Source organism: Physeter macrocephalus, chromosome 11, assembly GCF_002837175.3.
Source record: "Physeter macrocephalus isolate SW-GA chromosome 11, ASM283717v5, whole genome shotgun sequence".
Lineage (NCBI taxonomy): Eukaryota > Metazoa > Chordata > Mammalia > Artiodactyla > Physeteridae > Physeter > Physeter macrocephalus.
The window spans coordinates 120,409,145-120,424,613 of record NC_041224.1 but is presented as its reverse complement, the minus strand read 5'-3'; the positions used below and the strand labels follow the sequence as shown (position 1 = coordinate 120,424,613).

General features: G+C 32.3%; 1 protein-coding gene across 10 annotated transcripts in view; it reads right to left on the bottom strand.

The window, feature by feature from the left end:
- Positions 1–15,469, bottom strand: part of MIPOL1 (mirror-image polydactyly 1) — a 320,015-nt gene that overhangs the window by 245,470 nt on the left and 59,076 nt on the right. For 8 of the 10 annotated variants that reach the window (XM_055088396.1, XM_024116474.3, XM_055088395.1 and 5 more), the window contains 2 exons: positions 14,540–14,676; positions 13,899–13,977 (listed from right to left, as the gene is read on the bottom strand). In XM_055088396.1, coding sequence (XP_054944371.1) covers positions 13,899–13,917 — 19 coding nt within the window. In that variant the 5' untranslated portion in view covers positions 13,918–13,977; positions 14,540–14,676. The remainder of the gene's footprint in view (positions 1–13,898; positions 13,978–14,539; positions 14,677–15,469) is intronic. The other 2 variants (XM_055088391.1, XM_055088394.1) reach the window with 1 other exon arrangement.

Below are 15,469 nucleotides of genomic sequence, written 5' to 3'. Positions count from 1 at the left end.
CCACGCTTGCTTTATTATTTATTCTATGTCTGTCTACCTACACATACATAATTTTTTCTGAAACATTTGAGAGTAAGTTGCCGGCATGATACACTTCGACTTTTCAAGTCAAATTTTAAGATACTGCTATATCATACTTCATTTTACCAAATTTTCTTTATCTTATTCATAGTTCAACTTAAATTCAATTTCTGAGTTAGTACCTCCTCCAACCAAGAGAATACGATAGTAGTGGGCTTCCCTGGCGGCGCAGTGGTTGACAGTCCACCTGCCCATGCAGGGGACACGGATTCCTGCCCTTGTCTGGGAAGATCCCACATGCCACGGAGCAGCTAGGCCCGTGAGCCATGGCCGCTGAGCCTGCGCGTCTGGAGCCTGTGCTCCGCAACGGGAGAGGCCACAACAGTGAGAGGCCCGCATACCGCCAAAAAAAAAAAAAAAGAGAATACGATAGTATTTAGTTACTCTAACTCAGTCTTCAATTATTTTTCCTAAACTCTCCAGCCCCAGAAGAAGGACTTTTATCAAGTGATAACAAGATGATGCCACTAAAAACTTTAGTTGAGATGTTGTATTACCCCATCACTTGAAAGAAAATTGCATTAGAAATATACCAATAAAATGCAACAAAAAGTGAAGTTATAGGTCTGTTTCATACACTATTCGAATAGAAAGATAAGATAAATGTTTTAAAGAACAATTCACTTCTGATTCAAATTCATCTCTAGGCAGATGAAAGTTTAAACTAAAACTATTCTATTTATTGCTCTCTATCTCTCTCATATGGTTTGAAATGGAAACTCTATAACTTTCTTTAGTAATTTGCTTCAGTGTTGAATCAATGTCATTGTTAATTGTTCCATCATTATGACTAACAGAATTAATACTATTTAAATGCATTTCTCCATAGGAACTTATAGGATAAGTTATTAATCTCTTCTTCATAATTCATAAGTCTATGAAATCTAACTTTCTTTTCTCAAATAACAGGAAAATTTTTATGACAACTATCAATCCCTTTATTTATTTGCTCTTCTGCAGGCACACTGCATTATTTGGACATAAGAATTTTAACCACTTCAAACCAAATATACCCCCCAATTTTTGCTATTATTATTTAATGCTATCACTGCCATGTAAACCTATCCTGTGACCATTTGAAAATGATGTTATGGAAGATTATTACTCACTATTCCTCAAATGCCACCTACTGCTATTGTTAGAGACAGTTTATTCATATGGGCAAAGTGGGTAAATTTAGTAAAGACTTTTTAGAATCCTAATACTTAATACATGTGCCTAGGCCAGCTGTATTATATGCTTTGAAGACCCTGTATCTCCCTAGTGACTTTCATACTGTTTCCAATGGATCATTTTCATGATCTAACAAATTCTCCCTTTACTCCTGGAGGTATTACTATTGTCAACTATCCCAATGTTAGCGATGCTACTAAATTCTCAGTTCCTTAGCCTAGAAAATTAACAGCATTATACTATTTCCTAACCTAGTAAAGAAAGCTTTAGGATCCCTTTTGAGTTCAGACAATTATACATTAATGTTAAATTTATTGAATTGAATTAATTGAATATACTCAGTTAAATTGATGCTACCTAAGAAATCATAACTCATGGCCAAAAATAACTGTTACTTCACAACTACTATATAGAAGTGAGGAGGTGGCTAGAATCAAAAAGGGATTCTTAGAGGCTGGGGAATTTTGTTCTGTCTGGCTTTGTAAATAGTTTGTGACAACTGGTATCTGTGTAAATGGATTTGATGGTCCCCTAGGGGGTCAATATTGTTTACTGAGCTGTTTCTTCAGAGTGGTTGAGCTAGAATTGTCTCTAGGGATCCTACAGGGGTTACTCAGAATAGCAACATCTCAGGTACCTGAGAGCTCAGTGGCAGAAAAGAGAAAGAGGAATGGAGGTGCTATAGGCAGGTACATTCGAATAAATGGATCTCCCTCCTTCAGATGCAGGTGCTACTCAGGGGCACTTGTATCTAAAACGAACCATAAAGGAAGCAATTTGTTAATGTGCTCTCTGACACTTGCTAACATAATTGGTCACCACTTCTTTACCCTCTATCTTTTCTTTTTTTGGAAAGGTTATTACTTATATCACAGCATCTGATTTTATAAATATAAAAAGAACAAAAACCTCACGTTTATTGCTTTTGTATATTGTCTATCACTACATTATGTAAAAACATCAAAATGATATGACACTTTTTGCTATTAAATAAGTGTAAATTTGTTTTCATGATGGAAGTACTATAGTAGTCCCACATTTTATACAAATGTTTTTTTTTCAATGGTTAAGAATTTTTCTAAACAAACATTAGTTTCAACACAGTATCAGCTAGTGGCTCCTAACCAATTCCTTAACTGAGTTACACGTAGATTATCTATCTGTATGTGTGTATAAATATTCTTTATTCCCTTTACTAAATATTTCCGACTATTTGCTTCCTTTATGTGTGTGGGGCGGTTAGTTTTCCACATATTGAGCATTACATTACTTAAATTATATAATCTCTTGGAAAAGTGTCAGTACAGAATACACACTCAATAAATGTTAGCTATTATTATTTGCAAGAATCTACTTAGCTAAAAGTAAAAGATTTTCGTATTAAAATGTAATAAGAATAAATAAAATATAGTAAGAAAAAATTCTCTTATTAAATGAGCAGAAGACATGAACATGGAAAATAAATAAAATGCTACTCCGTTCAATGAAAAACATACAAAAAAGAGAAAATACTTAAGGTTAAAACTTGTAGTTAATACATAATGGTTTAATAAAGTTTGTATAAGATTATAAAACTAATAAATTACAAAAGTAACAGAACTTCAAAATTCAGAAATCTTGACATTAGAGAAAGATCCTGAAAGAAAATTCAATCTCATAGAAAGAAAATTAAGAGTATATTTCTGTAAATTCAATCCCATGGCAGGAAAATAAGAAATTTAAATAACATGTTTCTGTAACATAATTTGAACACTACCATATTGGTACATGATATTAGATATGATCAGGATCATAAGCTGGTAGATCACAGGTACTTATCCTACAGAGATTCTAATTTAGGAGTCACAAGAAATTAGGTAACTTTTGGATCCTTGGCTTAAAATATGCAAATTTGTTACCTGGATACTGTATACTCTCTCAGGGGGTTTTCCATTTATTTTTCGGCTTGACCAGCCATAAGAAGAAGAAGAAAAAAAGTACTATAACTTTCATTTTCATTGTTCTGTATTCTCATTGCTCACATTTCAAGCATCGAAAACTACATGTAGCCGTTGGCTGTTACGTTGATAAGCACAGATTCAAAGTTTTATGTGATTCTGATAAGGTGTATTATATACACTGAGGGGAAGTCAAAAACATGTGATGGGGGAGAGCCTGGATATAGCTATAAGATTTTGAAATAAGGCTTGATAAAGGTTTGTTAACCTGGAAAATCATGAAACCTGTGAATGTCAATAATTTATTCATTTGGACATGAATTCAAAATAAACTATATCCTTTACATTCCCATACATGGTTGTATCTCTAAATAAACATGTCAAAAAGAACTGGTGAGGTTATTTCATCTGTGATTAAGACAATTCAAAGGCTTAGTATACCATGTTACAAATTATCCACTGACTGGTCATAGAAATCACTTCACTGGAATTTTGTTATTTGCTTTATTATTAAAAAAACTAAAGTGGTAGTACTACACCAAATTTTTATAATTTTTTGTTTGTTTCAAGTCTGAAATAGTCATGAACACATCAATATTCATTCAACACACTTCTGTGCAAGAACTGTTCTATTGTAATGTTTCAGCTTCTAAATTTTAACGTCTTTCATCAAATGAAGGCCATGAACACAGTAAAATAGTGTAATTGCCTAAACCTTACACTGCCTAACTTATGAACATACTGCATAAATTAAAGCTTTGTAAAAATTATATCACCCTATTTAAACCTTTTCAAATATCATTTAAGCTAAAATGATTGTGAAAACTATCCTAAAATTAGATTAACTAGCACAACAGTACTCTTTATTCTCTTTTTTCCCCAGTGATATGAACTATTTGGCTACTTACTATATATTTCTAACCTTTTCAATTTTCCTGTTTTAAGAATAATTTATATAAAGTAATTAAAAATATGAATCAACTAGGTAAGTCTTAAATTTCTACCACTGCAAGTAAAACAGGTTTCATAATTATATATATTTTTGTTTACTAAGTATGAACATATACTAATTATCTATAAATTCAACAATTCCATAAACCATTTATGGAAAGTAACTTTTCCAATAACAATTGTAAAGAGAGAAAAAAACGCTATTTCTTTATATGTGCCTTTCATTTTACTTAAGAACATTTTTAGATTTGGAAAACAAAACAGAAGAATCACCAGTCAGATACCAAGTGGAAATCACTGAAACACAATGTTAGTTCTAATGGATGGATGATTGTATTTGGTCTTTTGAAACTTTGAAGTATAGGTAAGTCTTGATCACACAAATTAATAAATCCTAAAGCTGGAGTTAACAATAACCATTACACCCAAATTCTGCAGCTTAGCCCAGCCAATTTTTCAAAAGGTCAGGTTGTGAACTGGAGAAGATCAGGGAGGTCCACCGCATAGCTTTGTTGCCAGGCATCTCTCGTCTGGATTGTTGCAGGCATTTATTAGTATTCGTCAGCAGACTCAACAGAGCAAACAAGAAATTCAAGCACGAATAATAAAATGAAATGCTGCTATATAACCCTTTGTCATTCAGCAAATATGGGACTTTTTAGCTACATTGTTCCTAAACCTGGGTTACTACTTTAATTTTTCTCCCCAGTGCTGACTGAATGAGTATGCATGTGTGTTAAATGCAGAGCTCCCCTAACAACTGCAGGACTGCCATTTAATCTGTTGGTAGATGGACCATTTCCTGTGGGAACCCTAGCTATGATTTCCAGATCCACCAAATAAATCTCAGATTAAGATTCCAAATGAAACCTGCCTTTGGCAGATAAAAAATGTCAAGATGGATATAAACAGTAAAATTATAAATTATCTAGGTGTTGCATGACAAACCAATGTTCAATTTTTTTTGTTGACATGTGCCTAGATATCAAAACTATATGAGACATTCATCAAATGTCACACTTTCATAATATTGGAGGCATCATTAAAACTGTTTGACTAAGGACCTCAAAGTGTTTAAGCAGTAGCTCAAAAGTATATTTGTGCAAAGTAGAAGAATAAATTTACATATCAGCAGCAGCTCATAAGGGATGGGTAAATATTCTGTTTATCTCTCATTGTAATTCAGGTTACTTTAAATACAAGGTTTTAGGAAATCATTATACTCTATATGGCATCATTACATAACTTTCTATGCAAATGATATATGTTTTATTCAAATTCACCATTTGTTTTGGGGAGAGGGAACAAAAGGAAAAGGAAGGGACTCTCATTTTATTAATCAGCTGTGACTACTATACTAGTGCCTTGTTAGTTGCACCATAGCATCATCAGCTCCTTGTTAGTAGCATTTTTTAACTTTTAAAAACAGCATTGAAAACCTGAGACAAAAAAGCCTAAGTAAAAAAAAAGAAAAAATTATAATGTTTTCATTTCAAGTGACTCTGGGGAGAGGCAGAGATTTTTTAAAAAGAAAAAGGTAATGAAAAACCAATATAGAACCTATTAGAGACCAATGGCCTATTAAAAATGCAGAGAAAGCCTCTGATGCTAGTCTCTACTGCATTCTCAGGAGATCAAGGACTTCCTTTTTAATGAAAATTTTTGTTTTGTCTTTGCTCTTCTTACCTGGACTAATGCAGCACTATCCTGGTGTTAAAATATACTGGTTGATTATAAAATATAGGCAATGAAGGTTTCTGAAAGGAAAAAATCAGATTTGCTGAACTGAAATCATTATTTTTTTAACTTTGAACTCTTAAAAGCAATTGAATAAAAGGTTTCAGTGACTCCAAATTCTGCAATGTTTGGTTTCTTGATGAAGATTCAGAGATCATCTAATCTACTTAAAATGGGAATTTTTTCAAATTGTAAATTCTCTACACTTATTTTAATCTGTGGAAAGGATACAGAATATTATACATTCCATATTCCACATGTTAAAATTTATATACAAGCCTGAATCCTTCAGGACGATGTATTTGTCCTGCTTTTCCTTATCATATTTCCTCCAATGTGTGTTGCTGGTTCAAGGAAACTAAGGCTAAATAAAGCCTACCCATCCTAATCTGTTAGGGATAAACATTAACCCGAAAATTCTGAACAGAAGGGGTAAAACTTTAAAAAACAGGATATTAATTAAGGAAGGAAATAAGGTATTTTGTGCTTAACTCTGATAATATTTCTATATTAAAAATGCTCAAAATCAAAGAATGTTACTATGTTTTAGAGTACATCAAATTACCTTAAGTACAGCCAGTGAAACTATAAAAAAGGATATGATTTCTAATTTAAAAAATATTTAATTAGCAAAAACTAACATATTCAGTAACTATACAAGTATAATTTTATCATTGTGAACTGATCACTTTTAACTTTTCATTCACTAGCACCTTGATTTTAAAGTACCAAAAAGTTTCAGTATGTGAAGACAAAAATCATTCAAAAAATAAAGTCCAAATAGAATTTTCTAAAATTACTTTTACCTTACATCTTGTCAGCACAATTATTCCATTTGACAAAAATTATCACTTTTATCCAAAAGCTACAGATTAGAATATTTTTAATTCAATCATTCATTCAGACTATGAAATAATCTATGTAACCAATTTCAAAATTTTATAGTCTGATTTGTTCTAAATTTGTTTTTCATTCCCCAAGAAAAAACAAAAAACAGAAAAGGCAAAACACAAAGAAAATTTGTATCTGAAACTTCTTCCCAAAAGATAATGTCTTACACGATAGGTTGTTTTGATTAAAACACACTTACATACATGTACTAAACCCCAAATTTTTAACTACCAGATTTATTTATAACCAAAAATAGTGAGTAAATGTAGTCACATCAGTCCTATTCTACAAACAGCCAGTCAGCCTGAATCAACTGTGTAAATGGTCATAAATTCAGTCTATACACCACTGTATATTGATTCAGATCTACAAAATCAACAAAATGCCAATGCACACTCAGGACTTGACAGTAATCATGTTAAAGGTGACAAATGCAGCCGCTATGGAGACCATAATAATCATCTTAAAATATGATACACTGAAATTCGAATTTCTAGAAAATGTAAGATTCAATAATATTATATTGAGATTTGTGTCGTAACTATGTATTCCAGGAAGTACTCTGGCATGAAAGGGCCATAACCAGAAATGGATGAGGACTTTTATCAAAGAGCTCAGAAACTTAAGAATGGAGAACTTAAAACAAAGCAAAAAACTTTTGAAAAATTCAAGTAACTTTTCTATTTCAAAAAAATATATTTATATTTTCATGGCCACAAACAAATTTAAAAGAGCTTATTAAAAGTAGAATTGAGTTTCCTTAAACCAAAGAAATAGTCACAAGTTGTACAAAGAGAGGATCATAGCATAGAAATGGAGAAGTAGTCCTATTAAAAAAAGAAATTTACCATTTTTCATGCTTATTCTTCTTAGTAATTGTCATTTTTATAAAATGAAGGACCAAAGGTGTAGTAAGAATTCCATGTGAAGAGTGTAGCCTGAACTGACCTACCTAAAACACTCTAAATTTAGTAAAAACAAACAAAAAAAAGAAATAAAGAAAGACTCCTATTACCTCCCAAACTTTTCCCTTATTAAGAATTTATGGGCAGGTTCATCGACTGTAGCAAAGGTACCACTCCAGTGAGGGATGCTGACAGTGGGGGAAGCTGTGCTTGTGTGGGGTTAGGAAGTAGGGGTATAATGGGAACTCTGTACTTCATGTTCAATTTTGCCGTGAACCTAAAACTGCTCTACAAAATAAAGTCTTTTTAAAAAACTGCCAAAAAATAAAAGTAAAAAATATTTATGGCATAAACTCATAAATGTGAATTACTCATATCAGAAATGATGAGTCTCAAAACACAGTTTTTAACAAAGTTCATAACCAGCTAGAAAACTAAGTTGCCCTTATAAAAATTTTTTGGTTTTCCATTACATTTTCTTAACGAGGCCAAGAGTCAGGACAGAATCATTCACATCAAGCTTAAAAAATAGACACCCAGAATCTCATTTATTTTGTAAACTTATTTTAAAAAAGAGAAATTAATTTTTTCTAAAACAGTATAACCTCCATCATGCTTTTAAGGATAGCCTTAGCATTTCCTCTGGAAATGAATCAATCCTTGTTGGTTCACTGCCAGTAGTCCAAAAACTACTCTCTCAAATATTCTGGATGGTCATGTGTAAGAAACTACCAGTATTCTATTAAGTTAGGTCCTATGGAGATAAACAGCAAATTTAAGCAGACCTCAATATGCTCTTTTTTTAACCCTTCTATGGCAAAATGAAAATTAAAAATGCATTCTTAAATTCACACTTGCCAAAAGGAAAAGGCACACTGTGTGATATCACTAGTCTGAAGCTTTTATTGCAATTGGGATTTCAATACAGACAAAATAAGATTTTACACTAAAAGAATATTAATTGATTTTACATTCTATTCTACAAAATATATAGTAAATACAAACTATACTACCTAAAAGAAATCAAGTTTCTGATATTGAGAACATTATATCTGAAGAGAATAAACTTCCTATAAAACTAATAATAACCGTTTCAAATACTAGTATTTATGTTTCTTAATAATTTTGAAACTTTTTTGTAGACCTACCTTTCACAGCTGGATGGAAGAACAATGACAACAACCACCACTTATCTAGGCCATGTAAAATACTTCAACAATCTATTTTTTTATAAACATCTATAAAAACCATTATCACCACCATAATATTGAAAATAATTACTCTGGTATGTGAAACCCATATTAAATAAACTCGTTTCCTGTTTCAGGTATTGTAGTAGGGCTTTTACATACACAATCTCTAACCTTCAAAATGCTCCTAAAGGAAGTATCTCCCTATTCCATACACAAGAAAACCACGGCTTAAAAATAAGTACGAAACTTCTGCCCAAGTCCAGGTAGGTAGTAAATAGAAGATTGAAAAATTAAAACCCAGGTCTATCTAGTTCCAAAACCTATATTCTTTCTACTATAACATTTCACTGAAATTATTAAATGCATTAGTTCTCCAGTGCAATTTTCCTTTAAATTTAAACAAATAAAAATAAAATTAACAAACAAAAACAAATTGTGTTACTCATTCAGGGAAAATATACCATTACTTACTAGAAAGACAATTATTAAATACAATTCAAATCCTATAAATCAATACAGAATGACTAATTATGTAGATATTTTCAAAACCTTGAATTTCAAGGAGGGTCTAATCATAATGCTTAGGGAATCATTTTTTTCCTATCAGCTATCTTCCTGATTGAAATGGATGTCCATTCTATGCAAATTGCCATTTCCTTTCTGTCTGCTTTAAAATAAAATAGCTTATGAAGATGATATGAGATTCCATTATTTTTGTCATAATGATCAAAGACATTTAAAAGCATCCTAGTTGTTTTCCCATGGTGTTTCTATATATGTCTACTCTTATAAAATGCTTGCAAATCATGCAATAGTTTTAGATGTAATTCAATTACAGAACAATATATGGGCAAAAAGTAAAAAGAACACATACTTTGTGAAAAGAGAGAAAGATAAATGAACCAATAAGAAAAGAGGTTGATGGTGGCACACAGGTTCCAAATGCCAAGCAAAAATAAGTAGTATTCTGACTCAAGAAACTAACAAATCACTTGTAAGTTACCTTTTGCTACGTTTTAGTTCTAGTTATTTATTTTGTTTGATAGAAAAACCATAAAAATCATGGAAACAAAATCATATCCTCTTTAGAAATAAAGAAGACAGTTGCTTTTTACTTAAATCAGCAAGATAAGATTTTTAAAAATAATTGCTAGCCTCCAATAAACTGCAACATGTAAGAAATCTATTGACATAAGCAGTTCTAGAAGGTTTTTCATCTCTCAAGTTTCAAATGAGTATGATGATTTAGAATCATGCTCACTTTTCAAGCTTAAAAGAAAATAGTTTAAAAACATATGATTCATATCTAAATTGAGATAATACATAAGTGAAAATAACTACTGTGTATAAAACACACATTAAATATAATTTCCTAAAATAATAAACCTAACAATAATATTAAAGAAACTCATAAAATTGAAAGGTTTTTGTCTAAAGCTTCTTCAAGCTGTATGATTCCTACCATTTCTTACCCTCAATTGGTAAGAAATATTTAAAACATAGCAAACAATGTGTAATTTGGGTAGACACAGTAACCTTCTTTAACCTTTCTTAGGGAACACTGACCCCTAAAGGTTCTAAATTTAAATAAGTTTCACAATATTCTAAATTTAACTGGCATCCAGACCTCATTTTTACCTATATTATTGTAGGTATGTATACTTATGGCAGACATGTTTATTCATAAATAATACTTAAACTATTTCCAATGGACTGTAGTGTACTATAAAACAATTAAACCATGTTTCTGCTAATTTAATAAAAATCACCAAAATTTAAGAGCTATCCAGAAATGTATCACACTATTCCAAATAATTATTCGTAAGAGATTTCTGACCCCCATGAGTTTTTTCTTACATAGTTAAGTAAATAATAAGTAAATGCTAAAAAAGGCTAAACAATCATATAACTGACTCTTTCTGAGGGTTAACTTTGCACATGTCCTTTGTGCCATTTCATTTTTTTTCTTAAAAAGCAGGGGGAAAAAAACAATGCTGAAAAACAGAAAGCTTTCATGAAAGGACAAAACATCATTTACTTCTTAAGAAGCCAGAAGATGTCACCAATGCTTGCTTGACAACACATATTTATTCACTCACCTATTGCTTCTATCAACCTAAAATTTCATTCATTCAGGATTTTTTTTTAACTACCTAAAGAAACCTAGACAGTTTGTAGATGTCTTCACTCATCCTACCTACCAACCTCAGCTTTACATTTTCTAAACTGAGAATAATAACAAAAACTGAGAAAAATGTAATCGTTTTACCTGTTAACATTATTTACCTCATACTCTTTGACATCAAATATTTCAGCTATGTTTCTAAAATAAAGCTAGGAAAAGAATAACCACTTCAGCACTCCTTATAATGAAACTTCTAAGATGATGCAAAGTGTAATAAAAGTTTTTAATTAGCTCCATTTCCTTAAAAAAATAAGATAACTAAAAATAACTATTTACAATAACAGCCTATGAATATTTGTAAGATAGAGCTTTGAAGTAATCTGTGATTTATGAAAAATCCCATGAACCCTGATATCAAAGAAATAACCATGTGAGATTTTACTGTTTAAACATATCAGTTATCACAAAACTAAAAGATACATTTACCTGTTTAACTTTATTCGTTAATAATGTTTCATTAATAGGCCCTTTATATAAAGGAATGTCTTATTCCTATTTCCAATGTCCAAAAAATGTCTGTAAAAATGCAAATTTTCTTAATGATGTTTCAGTCACGTCTGTGTCTCCTGCAAACTATTTATGCATCTGTCTTTAGCCCTAAAACCTTCCATTCCAAAAGTGTCCTAGAGCTTCAGTAGCTCTGTTCCTTAACATCTTTCCTGGTTATTTTACATTTATGAGAATTATTTCCTCTATAGCCCCTATTCTTTAGATATATTAAAAATAATTCCTTTGGCTCCTTAAAGATCCTTTTGTCTATAATGTGAACGACATGGCTTTCATAGCAATGTGGCCTCTGAATAGGGAACATAAGCAACAGGGGCATCATTATTTACTTCCTCTTTTCTTATTTTGTACATATATTAAGAACTGCTCTGAGTTCTTCAAAAGAAGAATGTTTGCTTGCTTATTTGCATAAATGAGTAAAAACAACTATAACAAATCAGTTTTCGGCTTCACACCAATACATCCTTATCACAAACTTGAATATAAAGAGAGTAGATTAAAATTAAGTGCCACAAAATCCATTCACTAAAGCTATTAACTTTGCATTAAAAACCTTTAACTACGTTACTCAGGTATTACTTGCTATTCCTTTATACACAATGCAATCAGTTACCTGGATTCTAAACTCATAACAAGTAGCCTAGAATCACAAATAAGAGGAGAAATGCTGCTAATGGTAGGCATAAACGACAAGAAAATTTATAACAGCGTAGAAATCAAAAACAAATGCAGAAATCAAAAAAGGTATATTCAGTATAGCATCTTTCTATTCCTCAAAAGAATGTGTAGCTATTAACTGATTTAGTTTAATGATGATAGAACAGTTCCCCAAAATGGCCTTTAACCTTCTGAAAAAGGTAACAGTGTGGTTGATAAATGGTAAAGAAAGAGCCCTGCTGAAGGAGGGGGAATCAAAAGAGAGAGATGTGTGCAATGTTTTGGTAATAATTCTATTTTTTTTAAATTTAGAGGAAATAAAAACGATGAACATAAAGGCCGAAGTCTTCAATTATATGTAATACTATATTCAGAATGATTTGTTTTCCAAGGATTTCAGATTTGCGACTGTATCCAGATTTAGTGTAAAAGACTTCAATTAAAAACCTAACATTTTTTAAACCTCTGTCTTTATGGCCCTCTCTCTACCTTGCTCTATACATAGACAGATGTGCTCTATTTACCTACCTAGGTACCCATACATCCTCCATCCCTCCATCCACCCATCCACCATTTCTCCCTTTTTCAGGCCATCTCTTAGTCTGCCTTTCAAACTGTATTTCTGTCTGACTGTTCTCTCTCTCTGCCTGTTCATATCTGTGTGCATCCTTTTCTCTATTTCTCTCCTTGTCTCTGACTCTGTTTTCATGTCTCTGTCTCTGTTTCGAAGTACCATTTTCTACCTCCCTTTGCACATCTCTGCAAGTCTCTGTGGCCCTGACTCTCCAGGGAGAGTCCCCCTCTGACTCTGTTTCTTTGTGGGTATCTCTGGGTGTGTCTTTTGGTGTGCATGTGTCTCTACATGTGTCTCTGTGCCTGTATGTGTCTTGGTCTGTTTCTCTGTGTATATGTGTCTCCCTCTCCATATATGTTTGTCTCTCTCTGTATATGTGTGTATTTTCCATGTCTCTTCAACTTTGTGTCTCTTGTCTCTGTGTGTCTCTTTCTGAGTGTGTCTGCATGTACACCTGTGCCCCTCTCTCTCAGTGTGTCTCTTCCCCATCTCCCTCTCCCTCTCTCTCTCGCTCTCTCTCTCTCTCTCTCTCACTCACTGTATGTCTCTGTCTCCTTCTCACCATGTTTCTCTCACTCTGGTATCTCTCCTTCTCTGTGAGTCTCAGTATGTGTGTCTCTTTCTTTGTGTATCTATGCATGTGTGTCTTTCTCTGTGTGTGTGCCTCTGTATACGTGTCTGTGTCTTTCTCATTGAGTTTAGTATCTCCCGCCTGTGTCTGTGTCTCCTTTCTCTGTGTTTCTTTCTCTGAGTATACCTCTCTGTATTTATTTCTCTACCATTCGTTCTCTCAATCTCCTCCATCACTTTGTGTGTGTTTCTCTCTCCCGGTGTGTCTGCTTTCCTTTTTTCTCTCAATATCTCTTGCTCTGTGTGTGTCCCTTTCTCTGTGTGTACATGTCTCTTTCTCCATGTGTCTTTGTGTCCCTTTTGCAGAATGTGGGTCTCTTTGTGTGTGCCTCCTTCCTTGCGTGTATGTATGCATGCGTGTGCACTTGTGCTTGTCTGCCTCTGTCTAATATATTGGTTAGAACAAACACACTTCATTCAGTGCCTTAAACTAGCACAACACCTGGGGTTTGGTATTAATACCTTAAAAGTCCTTACCTTTTGACCGGTCGTCCATTTGTACTCCCGTTCCTGTTTGCTCTGGCAATGTCTCTGGTTTCTGCGCCAAGATTTGAAGCTAAAATAAAGGCAACTCTAGATAAATAAACTTAAAACAATATATCAGAACACACCTAAACCTTACCTTTGTTTAACAGAGAATTTACAGGATAAATGGTTTTCTAAAACATTTTTAATAGGACAATTAACCGGGTATTTCAACACATGAAATTAAATCTTTTTTCTCAGAAAAAAGTTCTTTCATTCACACCTATATTTTAGTAAATACAGTTCAGGTTAAGCTTCTAGACATTCTTGCTCCTTTGGTTAGGGAACCATTTAATTTATTTAACTTAAGTCTTTCCAACTACAATTTCAACAATTAAAAAAAAATTAAAAATTTACTCTATTTGTCAAATTTCAAATTTATTGATTTGAATGTATATTTTCATATAAAATGTTTCATACGTGTAAAAGTAATTTTAAATGCTATTCTAATTTTTTAAAAGATTATCATTAACTTGTGGAATTACTGATATTTCTCTCTTGCATTTGTTTTCATAATAAATATGATAAAAGCTATGCAAGTTTGTTTGTTTTTTTTTTTTGCATGCTTTTAAAGAGAATAAAATTAGATCTACCTCACAGCTAGAACTCTGCGTTCTTTAAAAAGTCCTCAAATAAAGCTGTAGTAAGCGTCTCCTTTCCAATTTTCTCTAAATATGTTGATCTGGAGTTGGCAATCTTTTTCTAAGTTCCTCATTTACTTTTGGATTAGCTGAAAATATAGGAAGTTATTAATATCAAAGAAATATGTTCCAGTCAATGAAGCCACTTCCCTCCATATTGCCCAAAAAGGTTAATAATAATTGCGGTCTTTTAATAAGAGATTCATATAGCAAGACATGTAGAAAATACAGCCTTTAATAACCTCTGGAGTATTTTAAAACATGTCTTACAGGTCTTAATGTGCTTAGTAATATACTATTTAAAACCATAATTTTATCCCTCTTCAATATACAGTCACTCTTCCTCATCATTTACCCAGCTAATGAATGCCAGCAATTAGTAAAATGTAATCCCATTGCACAATCATTTTAATGCTTTTAGCACTCAGAAAAGTAAACACCAAATTAATACTGCTCAAGCCATATCAGATCCTAGTTGGAAGCAAGCAATTATAGTTCATCTCCTCAGGTGTAATTAAATGATTGGAATGATTTAGTTCCATAAATGCAAGTTAATTCATAAGCAAGCAACAAATATACTGGGAGTAATGACAAGAAACATTGACAGTCTAAGCAGGGCTAATTCTTTTATGAGACTGATATAGTAAAATGCTGCCCTCTCCTGGGCATATAAGTGAATATTTCAGAGCCAAAAACAAAACATGTCCCCCCAACCCAAAACCTAACTTTTAAAAAGACACTAAAAAAACAAACAAAATAACCAATAAATCAATTTATCAATTTGATTTCATTCCTTATACAAAAAATTTTAATTTATGGCTTACTGTGATAATTTCTACACACCCTAGTAATTAATGCTTTTTCCATTCAAGTTCTGAATAT